We start from the raw sequence: 12096 nt of genomic DNA, 5'->3' as shown, positions 1-12096 counted from the left end.
ACAACAGTGAGATACCACTACATACTAGTAGAATGGCTAAAATCCAAAACACTGACAAAACCAAATGCTGGCCAGGATGTGGAGCAACAGGAACTCTCATTCATTACTGGTGGAAATGCAAAATGGTACAGCTGCTTTGGAAGACAGTTTGGTAGTTTCTTACATAGCTACATGTATTCTAACCATATGATCCATCAGTCACACTCCTTAATATCTACCCAAATGATTTGAAAACATATGTCCACACGAAAACCTACACACGGATGTTTATAGCAGCTTTATTCACAGCTGCCAAAAACTTAGAAGCAACCAACATGTCCTTCAGTAGGTGAATGGATAAATAAACTGTGGTACATCCACAGAGTGGAATGTTATTCAGCACTAAAAAGAAATGAGCTATTAAGTCATGAAAAGACATGGAGGAACCTAAAATGCATATTACTAAGTGAAAGAAGCCAATCTGAAAAGGCTACATACATGTTGTATGACTCCAACTCTGTGACATTCAGGAAAAGGTAAAACTATGGAGACGGTAAGAAGATGAGTGGTTTCCAGGGATAGAGAGGAGGGAAAAACTCATAGGCAGTGCGCAGAGTATTTTTAGGGCAGTGAAAATACTCTGTATGGCACTACAACGTTGGCTACGTGTTGTTATACATTTGTCTAAACCCATAGAATTATAAAACCAAGATTGAACCCTAATGTAGCCTATGATTTGGGGTGATGACGGTGTGTCAGGGTAGGTTCATCGATGTAGCAGGGGCACCACTGTGGTGCGGGGCATTGACGGTGGGGGAGGCTGTGCTTGAGTAGGAGGCAGAGCTCGCTTTACTTTTTACTCAGTTCTATCGTGAGCCTAAAACTGCTCTAAAAACTAAGGTTTGTTAGTTTCTTTCTTTAAAAAAAAGAAAGTGCTTGTAGAGCTATTTGGCGTTTCAAATATTTGAGTCCCACTTTGTACTGTGCTGAGTGATGCCTTCTAAGAGGTCAGAGAGCCCAGTGGAAAATTTCAGAATCTAATGGACTCTTGGGAATCTTGAAAAAACAGTGGTTTTTGTTCTGGGCATTGCGGGATTTCTGATTTCCAGACCTGACTTTGTCATGCTTTCTGTTCTGAAGCCTTTTAGGACTGATAGTTTGGTCAGGTAATAAATACATCTATATGTGACAAATTTCTGTCTCTTCAGAGAATGGGATAGTCTAAGTTTTTCCGTCATTGATGCTGGAAGATTGGCATTGAGTAGAGAAATAAGTAAATAGGAATGTGGTTTGCTATTTGGAGAGGGTTCTCTTGTTTATTGTTGTTGTATGCTCTTATGTTTCATGTAAATACCATGGCTAAAGACAGTCAGAATTTTTTCAGGCATCTGAAAACTAATGGTTTGGGCTCCAAACCTGTTGTTTATCTGATAAAGTACTATGTTATGCATTCTTTGATTTCTTTTATTGTCAAGGATAATTATGCTTGCTTATATTTGGGTTTTGTGCATACTAGAAGGATGTTTTTTTTAATGTAATTTACTCCTGACAAAGGAATATAGTCACATGGTTCAGAAATTAAAATGATATAAAAAGAGTGCATTGAACAGTCTTGCTTCTACTCTGTCCTTGTCTTCCTTTCCTACAACTTCTAAGATGATCACTCTGCTTGTGTAATCTTCCAGTGCTTTAAAAAATGCCAGCCCTTGGCATGGCTGATAAAGAACATTGAAATTACTTATGAACTCCTTAACTTATCCTGAAAGGTCAATGGCTACGTGAGAGGCCAAAAATAAAATAAAATATAATAAGTAACATTTATTGACAGCTTACTGTATACTATGCTAAGTTTATAACAACCTTATAAAAAGGCATGTACACTTAGCATTCCCATTTTATAGATAAGAAAATTGAGGCCTCGGAGAGGTTAAGAAATTTAACACATGTAGGTAGCAGGTATCAGTGATAGGATTCAAAGCTAAGCATTTTTTTTTTTAATCACGAGCAAACAGAAAGTAATGAGAAACTAGTTAATGAAATCCCATGTATCTATCACTGAGATTCAGTAGTTGTTAAGATTTTACATTTACTTGATCTATTCTTTTTCCTCTGTTTCTAAAGTATTTTAAAACAAGTCCTAAATATCATGTTATTTTGCTCCTATGGATTAAAGTATGCATCTCTGAGAAATGTAGTTGTTTTCTTATATAGTGACGGTGCCTTTTATTCACTCCTCCAAATAGAATGATAAAGAAAAGAAGTTGGCCATATTGACCTAGGCCATCGATTCATCCTAAAGAAAACTCTCAGCAATTTGGTTATGAAAGGGAGGGATGATTTCTTAACTGTTCATTTTACACAGTGGTGTGGTTTTTCACAAGGACAATAATGGCTGCCCCACACTGAACTCTAGATAAAGGATACAGAGAGCTGTGGCAGCCAAAGCTGTCCTCATAGTGAAATGTGCCTCTTGGTGAGCTTCAAGCCACCTTTCCTAAGAACTACATATACATAAAAAATTAAAATTTTGAATTCTTTAATTCTGAGAGCTAAATCAAGCTATGAGTTTTAAATAAATTGTGCATTGGTTTTTGATGTATGAATATTTTCTGCTGGACTCATGGCATGAGACTTATACTTTTTTTTAAGGTCTTTGATTTGCGTCAGTGTCATCGTCAGATGCAACAACAGGCAGCTACTGCACAAGCTGCAGCAGCTGCCCAGGCAGCAGCCGTGGCAGGAAACATCCCTGGCCCCGGATCAGTAGGTGGAATAGCCCCAGCTATCAGTAAGTATACTTTTGAATTTTTTTTTTTTTTAAGTGTTATAGTTGGCGTTTTATCTCGATTGACTCAGTTGATTAGTTACTTTAAACAATAATAGAAATTAAAGTTCTTTTTACTGGGATAACATTTTTGAATTTGTAAACAAAAAAAAAAAAGAGAGAACTGTTCTTCTGTAATAGTTGCCCTTTGTCTAGGACCCTGTGTTCATTCTTTTTGTATCAAAAAAGGGACTATGGGATAAAAGAGAAAGGGGGTTATTATATTATATTGATCAGTCTCCCCTTTTTTTTGCTGATGCTTTTAATTCTTGCCTCACCAGCCAGGGTGGGTTGAGATCACCGACATGCTTTGCTTTATTCTAGAAGGAAAGCATATTTCAGTTTCAGAGTTAGGCACCTCTCCAGTTTTTTCTTAAGTATGCTAAGCATGGAGAGAAAACTAAGTGAGGGTGGTATTTTGGTAACTTGTAGACTTTTTTTTAATTTTAGGGTAAAATTGAACTGTGTGCCAGGTTTCACACTGATGGGGAATTTTTTACTGCAGAGTTAAACTCCTGACTATAGACTTTTATGATGGAAACACGTGGCACCCATCTTCCACGTCTGAAGGCATAACTAGTGATTCATTCAACCCCTGTTCTTAACCTCTTCAGTGTGGTAAGCAAATCACACTGGCTAAGAAAACTGCAGTGGCCCTGCAGGTTTCTCTACAGTACATACAAATTCCTCCCATTAGTTTCATTGTAATATTGATGAATGCAGATTGACTATATGACTGTATGTTCTGACTGGAAAATTAGATGCAGAGTCTACGTTGTGACTTATGTTCAGGAGTTTACAATTTAGAGGTAGATAAGGCATACTCATTTAGAAAATTTTATTTTTTAAAAGATTTGGGCATCTAAACCATTAATTTGCTAGTTTTGATGTTACAAACATACTTTTACTAAAGAATCCAGAACTATTATTAAATTTTTCATTCTCATCTACTGCCCCCTGTTGAGTAATTACATATTATCTCTGTTACATTGTGAAACTGAGAGACAGACATCATCTGGGTCATCCAAGAAGTCTTAGTGGAACCAGGACTGTTAACTGTCTCATTATTAGTCATGTCTTACTCTGAACTAGACTGTTTAGACAGACAGTAAGGTTCTTAGAACCAACCTGTAGGCATGCACTACCTCTTAAAAACAAGTTGTTTTTTATTCCTTCACCTCTGCTTCTAAAGAGAAAAACAGGTGGGGTGTTGGTGGATTGTGGTAATTCATAATTGATGGTAGCTGGAAAGACCCATGTGGAATGTAGATGGTCTTAACCAAAAGTTTTCAGTCCCTGTTGATAAAGTATAGATCTACACTTACTTTTTGGCACCTTGACAGAGAAGTTATATGCTGGGGAGAATGAAGTAAAGAAAGCTGGTCACCTTATTAATGTAAGATTTAGGGAGGATGGGAAGAGATCAGCTGTCCCTCTGACGTCATCCAAATCTTTTCTGTTAGGTTTGTCAGCTGCTGCTGGAATCGGTGTTGATGACCTTCGTCGTTTATGCATACTCAGGATGAGTTTTGTGAAAGGCTGGGGGCCTGATTACCCAAGACAGAGCATCAAGGAAACACCTTGCTGGATTGAGATTCACTTACACCGGGCCCTCCAGCTCCTAGATGAAGTACTTCACACCATGCCTATTGCTGACCCACAGCCTTTAGACTGAGGTCTTTTAACTTAATGTTGGGGCCCTTAACATTATCAGGATGTTGGACTATAAAATGCAATCCTGTTTATAATCTGAAGATATATTTCACTTTTGTTCTGCTTTATCTTTTCATAAGGGGTTGAAAAATGTGTTTGCTGCCTTGCTCCTAGCAGACAGAAACTGGATTAAAACAATTTTTTTTTCCTATTTAGAACTTTTCAGGCATGGCTCAGAGCTTGAAGATCAGGAAAAACACATTCTTATTAAATCTTCACCAGTTATGTATGAAGGAATCATTCCAATGCTGGAAAATTTAGCCCTTTAAAATGTTTTAGAGCCTTTTATATGCAGAACATTAATATGTGTGTTATTCTACAGAATAAATTCAATATTGCTGATTTTAAAGGCAGAGAAGTTCTCAAAGTTAATTCACCTATATGTTATCTTGTGCGTGAGTTGTTATCGTTGAGCACACTTTACTCCAAAATATTGTGCCGTGTGGGTGAGTTAATTTTACCAAGAGCAGCTTTACTCTGTGTTTAAAAAAGAAGATAGTAATGTATTATAACCTTTTATGCAAAATGTTTTTTTCAAGTTAAACTAGTGAAGATGATTTCAATTCAGATTGTCTTGCGACTTCAGTTTTTCTTTTGCCAAGGCAAAACACTAATCTCTGTATATTGAGAATTCCTTAAAATTACCAAAGGAATATCATTTAAAATTACATTTGTTATCTTTGTTGGATAACTATTTATCACGAAATCTACTTTAGCCCTGTTAAACAGTAGATGTATTCTATATTTCTAGGCACAGGGTTGGTTACTAAGAAGCCTAGAGGAGGAATTTCTTTCCTTCATTAACATAGGGAAAGTTTTTGTATTTTTAAAAACACTAAAAGCAGTGTCACTCCATCTAATATCTTACCGTTCTGCAAAGGTGGCAGTGCTTAAACTAAATAATGACTATTTTGGAAACTGCTAAATTCTGTGTTAAATACTGTGCAGAATAATGGAAACATTACCGTTCATAATAGGTAGTTTGGATATTTTTGTACTTGATTTGATGTGTGACTTTTTTTTCGTATACTGTTTAAATCATGTATGTTATGACATTGTTTAAAATTCAGTTTTTGTATCTTGGGGCAAGACTGCAAACTTTTTTATACCTTTTGGTTATTCTAAGCCCTTTGCCATCAATGATCATATCAATTGGCAGTGACTTTGTATAGAGAATTTAAGTAGAAAAGTTGCAAATGTATTGACTGTACCACAGATACAATATGTATGCTTTTTACTTAGCTAGTAGCATAAATAAAACTGAATCTCAACATGCAAAGTTGAATTCTAGGTTTGATTTTTAAGTTTTTTTTCTTTTGCACTTTTGAGTCCAACCTTAGTGGCGAGACACCTACTAAATGACAGGCAACAGCCAGTACTATTGGGCAGCTTTGGTTTTTTTCTCCCACTCTACCAGGACTTCCCTATGGACATTACGTATCAAGTGTAGGGTTGGTTATTTTTTTTAACTTTTATTTTACTGTAGCAAAACTAGGCCTGATTGTCTATAAGATAAATAGGTTGTCTACAGGATAAATAGTGTGAAATAAATCAAGGATTATCTTTCAGATGTTTTTGCTTTCTTCATGGAGGGCCTTTCTAAGTGTAATAAGATTATTTCAGGTGTGTTACAAGTTTGAGACATGAGAAACACTTAATGCATGATAGTCATCCTTATATCAACTTAAATCAACAAATCTTCTACTTCTTTGCTTAGCTCTTCTTATTAAGACCATCCTAGAAACCACTGAGTTTGCTTATTGCTGTGATTTAAACATATCTTGATCCAAGCTACTTGTATTTTGTTTTTTAAAATAACATTTCTACCAACTCATTTATACTCTGGAGTACTTACAGATACTTCTGTTAAAGACCTAATCTTAATCTGTAAAGTTTGGTGATTTTACGTTTTATTGGCAGATTTTTTAAAAGGTATCTTCATTCTCTAGAAATTTTTGACTTAGGTCTATTTTATTGTGAATGAAGAATAGGAGCAAGAGGAGAGAGTTTTAGAATAACAGATTTTAAAAATTGAGGTTATTTGATTAGAACCATAAGCATGCTATGATATAATCCATTGCCTCCTATTCTACTTTAAAGAAGGTTTACATGTGTAATCATCTAGGGAAAGTATTGTGGAAGATACTTGCTAAGTAGTCTGTCTTTCAGGGCAAGCCACCCACTTTGGTTTCTTTTTGCAAAGAGCCATAAAAATACGACAAGTACATAGAAGTACTTCTAGTTATTAATTGCTTTATACTTGTGCCTAGGTTCAGTCACATGCTTTTGAGAAAACATCTAGTATATTATAATCAGTTATTTCTGAGGGCTTAGTTGTTGAACAGTATTTACGTTTCTTAGTGGTAGTCATCTTTGATGAGTAAGACTAAAAGAATCGCAGTGTTTAAGATTTTATGGCTATTTTAAGAGTAGAATAGTGTCCACAGTTCTTGGAATCTGATTGCTCTGAGTATATCGTTCTGGGTGGGTTTTCTCTAGCTAGTTCATATCTCAGAGACTCTCAGAATATTGAATTTCAGTGGAAGCTGAGAGAGAGATGAACCAGGTTTGTACCTTTACATAATCAATCCAGTATGAGGCCCATTCCACTTTTGTCTAGTGCCTTTCAGTGCATTATCAAAGGGAAATCCTTAAATCCAAAATGGTGTTGCCTTTATTTTCCAGGGAGTAGATTCTTTTGTGGGATATAGTCTATCATTTTTTATAGTATACTACCCCTGGTATACAAAGATAATGATGATAAATCACTGCCATATAACCTTGCTTTTCTAGAAGCATGGCTCGTTTGTATTGACCTAACAGGCAAATAGGTTGCCTGTCCCATTCCTCCTGTAAGCATTGTAGGTTTACAGGTTGAGTGACCTGGCTTAGGGATAACCATACTCAGAATACCCTAATAAACTGAACACATATGAGCTGTGTTGTATTTCAAAGTTAAAAATCCACTTTCGTGTGGAAGGGTGTAGTGTAGAGAGGAGGGGGTATTTGTAATAGAACATTGAAGGCAAAATAAAATGTCCTGTCTTCCAGATGATAAATATCTTATTTTAAAAGTTTATTGCAGTTGCCTTTTTGACCATGCCCATCTGAAGAAGGGAAATTTTACATGTTCCATGGTGCTCCTTAGGTATATGTGGAGGTTAAAGAATATATGGTGAAGTATTTCGATTCCTGGTTTGGTGGTAACTAGTTAGTAGTTACTAGCTATTATGCAAAATCAGATTAGTTCAGAACCTCTTTGAGAGCCTTTTGGAAGAAGAAGTTTTATTCTCAGTAAGGCAGAATCCTTTTTGTTGATAATTTCTATAGGTTGCTCCCTCCATCATTGAGTCATTTTACTGGCATTTAATAATAGCAGATTGGGAAATGGGAAAATGGTGAATTTTAGGTTACTGGGGTAAATGAGTGTATGAAAGCAATTACCTGTAAAGTCAGTTAACAACTCTTTTGTGGATGGGGTTTGGCTAAGACTAGCAGATAGAAGAAATGCTTTTTTTTTTTTTTTCCTTCCTAAAGGCAGAACCCATTGTTGCGGATAGCTATCTGTAAATAATCAGCTAAGTCCTCCTTTGCAAGAGTATTGAAGATGGGATATGAGAATCTTGTGTGCAACCTTTCTATTTTTTCCTCACAACTAGATAATTTCTTTTCTCCGAAGATATATCAGGAAGGATGTAAAAAGTTAGTGGCCTTATTCATAGCACCCTCAGGCCCAGCCTTGTCTGTAAGCACTTGTCCCAGTGTTGCTAGGTTGTTTATCTTATTTATCTGGTATCACTGTGGAATGGAATTTTCTGCATAATCCAAACTTGCCTTATTTAAGCAGTAAAACTTTTTTTACTTTGGCCATTTTTTTGGGTGGAGTTATATGTATATTAGAGAACATACTAGATACAGTGTTTCTTTTGTGCCTCCTGTCTTGTAGACTTCAGAGGCTGCTAAGACATGCGGGACTGTTGTACCTGCACTAAATGGTCGCAGACTCCTATGGTTTGGAATGTTTGGTTTTGTTATACTCCCCCCGCCCCTTTAATGATGGCAACCACTTCCTGTGTGTTACTAATATACCTCCCCTTAGTTCCTTCTTCCCTTTCTGATTCATTTTCCCGACTGGGCAAGGAAGCCAGATAACCATACTTATTAGAACTTTCTTTAAAACACCAGGGCAAACTGGGACAGGAGCCGAGGAAGTGTCCTGTAAAGTATTGAAAAGAACTTCGGTGCTTTGGCGTTTGATATCAGTTTGACTGCTTAGTGTGCTTCCTGATTCGTGCTGAGTTTCAGGTAGTTGAGATAGAGAGAAATGAGTCATATTCATAATTTTCCCCTTTGAAAGGTTTTGTTGCTTCCACTTGAATGCTGCTCAAACGAAAACGGGGGTTACAAGTGTTGGTTACTAAGTTAGCATCAATAGCCAGAGGCAATACCATTGCCTAGAGGACACCAGCAAAAAAAGCAAAAGAACAAAAACCTTGGAAAATGAGGGGGTCATTTTTGTTTTGTTTTGGTGTCCCCTTTTTGAGTCCTATCTTCTGGCCTTCCTCCTCTACAGATATTTTTGACCTTTAGGTGCCTTTATGAGAATTGAGGGTCTGATATCCTGCCCCAAGGAGTAGCTAAAGTGATTGCTGATGTTTTCAGGGATTTTAACATCAGACTTGAATGAGTGAATGAACCTTTTTTTCTTTTCCTTTCATCATCATCTTTTTTTTTTTTTTTTTAAATAGGAAGAACTAAGGAGAAAACTCCAGTGAAGACAATCATTTCTCTCTATTGGTGTGGATAATTTTCAGTTTATTTCAGATGCTTTCTCAATAGGTCTCAGAACTAGTGTTCTTGTTCAACCTGAAACTAGTAGTGGCTCTGGGCTGGGGCCAGACAGTTGCACTCTCTAGTTTGTGCTCTGCCACTAATTTGATGTATGACCTTGGGCAAGTCATTTACCTTCTTTGGGCCTCAGTTGCCTCATCTGTAAAATGAGGGAGTTGGACTAGATGAGTTCTTCCAGCTCTGAAGTTTAAGTGACCTTGTCTACCTTGCAGCAGTTTTTGATTTCTTCCTTACCTTTGGTCTGCTGTCTGAGGGGGCTTTTTACTTATTTCCACATTATTCAAATGAGACTAGGCTTGATATTTTATTACTGTTCTGTGGACAAGAAGTTACATAATATGTCCTTAAAACTTAAATTCAACCAAAGGCCTAGCACCGCCTTGGGGGCTGCAATAAATACTTAAAAAAAAAAAAAATGGAGAAAAGCCTTCATTTTATTTTCCCATCATCTCTATTCAAGGTGTATTAAGGCTTTTTTTGGAGTCATGATATTCTACCTTTTGGGTTGGTATGTGTGTGACACCATCCTCTTAAGTACTGTGTGCTGGTAATTTTTTTTTTTAAACTAAAATGGATTGAAAACTTATTGTAAATGCCTAGTGGTTATTAGAGGTCATTGCTTTGGGTCTTTGGTTTCTTAACTCTTCTGTTCTCAAAACAGGGAAATTCCCTTGAACTGTGTCAATTAAAATGGTTTATATGACTCAAGAAATCAATACCAGTGGATGATTTTTCACTTTATTTTTGGCTCTTTTTAGGTCCATTTTGATTAGAAGACTTTTGGCTGGAGCATTCCTATCAGAGTTCTCTTCCAGCCTATCCTTGGATGAGTATAATTAATGGACTTGTCTTTTTCAAGGACCTTGAGAACCTTCCTTGGGGGTGGGGTCAAGGGTAGGGGATTGGGGAGTCCTGGTAGAGGCCAGCTCTGTGGTAGCTGGAAAGGAAGGAATGAAACCAGCTGCTGTTGCTGTGGCTGCTTGTCATTGATAGAAGGACTCATGGGCTTGGATTGGTTGAAAAGCCAAACATGGAGTCAGCAAACTACTTCCAAGTATGGGTTCTGGCCAATGCCTTGGACATGTGATTTAAGGGAAAAGTGTGAAAGCTCCTGGATGATGGAAACCTGGTGAGCTGCAGAACCATTTGGAGGAGGTGACTGGGGGTTGGGAACAGATTTGGTGATAGTATTTCCCAACTCTGTCTCCTCCTCTGAAGTCAGAGGAATGCAGCTATGCCAAAACTCAGAGAAGAGCCACATTTAGCTTCTGCTTTTGGGAAAACTGGTCAGTTAAGGCTCTGGTAGTTCCTTTGTGGCTTTCTGTATACTTTTGCCTGGTTGAAGTCTGTGGCTAAAAAATAGTTGAACCTTTCCTGAGAACTCTGTAACAAAGTATGTTTTTGATTAAAAGAGAAAGCCAATTAAATCATTATGTGCTCATTCTTTTTCTTAAAGCCTGTGGATGTTTTAGATCTAGAAAGAATTTCTAATCACGTAGTGAGTTCCCAGACTTGAGGACATTTTCCTTCATTGCTTTGTGACCATTGAAACGGGAACTACAGCATTTCAAATATGACCATGGGAGAACAGTCCCCATTCTTCCTCATTTCTAAAAGGAGAGAGTGGAATGATGGTGGTTGAAGAGGTAGGTACTAGGGAATTATGAGAACGAAGATGCTTAAAGGAGAGACAGAAATTGGAAATTGGAGACCAACCCTATCATTGCCCATCTAAGGATAAAGAAAGCTATTCCCCCCTAGCTGCCTCCTTTATGAAATGAAGGGTCAGTGTGGGGCAGGGGGTGGTCAGGTAAGGTGATTCTTTGGCAATGGCTTGTAAAAAAAAAAAAAACGCACGACCAAACCAGTATTTTCTTTCTGGTCTTGCTGATGTGAGTTCCAGAGACATTTATCAGGCCGAGAGACTCGTTCTCGCCTGACCTAAAATTTACAGTATTTTAAGCTGAACTTGAAGAGGGTTGTCGATTGGCATTCTGTTGAGGGGAAAAAAACAAAACACAAAAAACATTCCTTTGTGAAACTCTTCAGGTGTAAGGGCAGTTTTATGTATTCTTCATCTCTCTCTGCCCTCTGCTTTTGACCCTTGATTCTTTGTGCTTTATTCTGTCTCCTGCCTTATCACAGCTCCCACAAATGACAACCTGAAAAGTCCCAACTCCTCTTCAAACCCTTCTCACCCTGTCTTCTCACTGTGATAAATTGTAGTGCCCTTTACCCTCAGCCCTTTCTGTTCTAAAAGAACAATTCTTTTAGTTCTGGCCCTACTTTGGGGATGGCATCCACTTCTTTATTTTGATGTAGTCCTTTTGGGCCAGACAGATGGACAGGATGGGTTCAGGGAATTTGTCACCAGCAGACCTACCCTAAAAGAATGGTTAAAGGAGTTTCTCTAAACAGAAGGGAAATGATAAAAGAAGAAAGGTAATATCAAGAAGAAATTAAACATATGGTAAGCAAAACAATACATATATATGGTAAGCAAAAATATGTGTTAATACATAAATCTCATCTTGAGTTTTCTAAATTATGTTTGCTAGTTGAAGCAAAAATTGCAACACTGCCTAAGGTGATTCTAAATGTATACAGAGTAAATATTTAAAACTATGAAAAAGCTAACCAAAGAGATAAACTCAGAAATACTATAGATAAATCAAAATGGAATTCTAAAACATTTTCAGGTAACTCACAATTAGGCAGGGGGGAGAAAA

The 12096-nt window shown here is 37.2% G+C and overlaps 1 protein-coding gene across 4 annotated transcripts in view; it reads left to right on the top strand.

The window, feature by feature from the left end:
• Nucleotides 1-10794, top strand: part of SMAD4 (SMAD family member 4) — a 57400-nt gene extending 46606 nt beyond the window's left edge. For 3 of the 4 annotated variants that reach the window (XM_082416612.1, XM_082416610.1, XM_082416611.1), the window contains 2 exons: nt 2629-2767; nt 4267-10794. In XM_082416612.1, the coding sequence (XP_082272738.1) occupies nt 2629-2767; nt 4267-4478 (351 nt within the window). In that variant the 3' untranslated portion in view covers nt 4479-10794. Of the gene's footprint in view, nt 1-2628; nt 2768-3308; nt 3422-4266 lie in introns of all 4 variants that reach the window. The other variant, XR_014251630.1, reaches the window with a different exon arrangement.
• The last annotated feature ends 1302 nt before the right edge of the window (nt 10795-12096 follow it).

This window comes from Balaenoptera physalus (assembly GCF_965194825.1).
Source record: "Balaenoptera physalus genome assembly, chromosome: 12".
Taxonomy (NCBI): Eukaryota; Metazoa; Chordata; class Mammalia; order Artiodactyla; family Balaenopteridae; genus Balaenoptera; species Balaenoptera physalus.
This window is presented reverse-complemented; position numbering and strand designations above follow the sequence as displayed.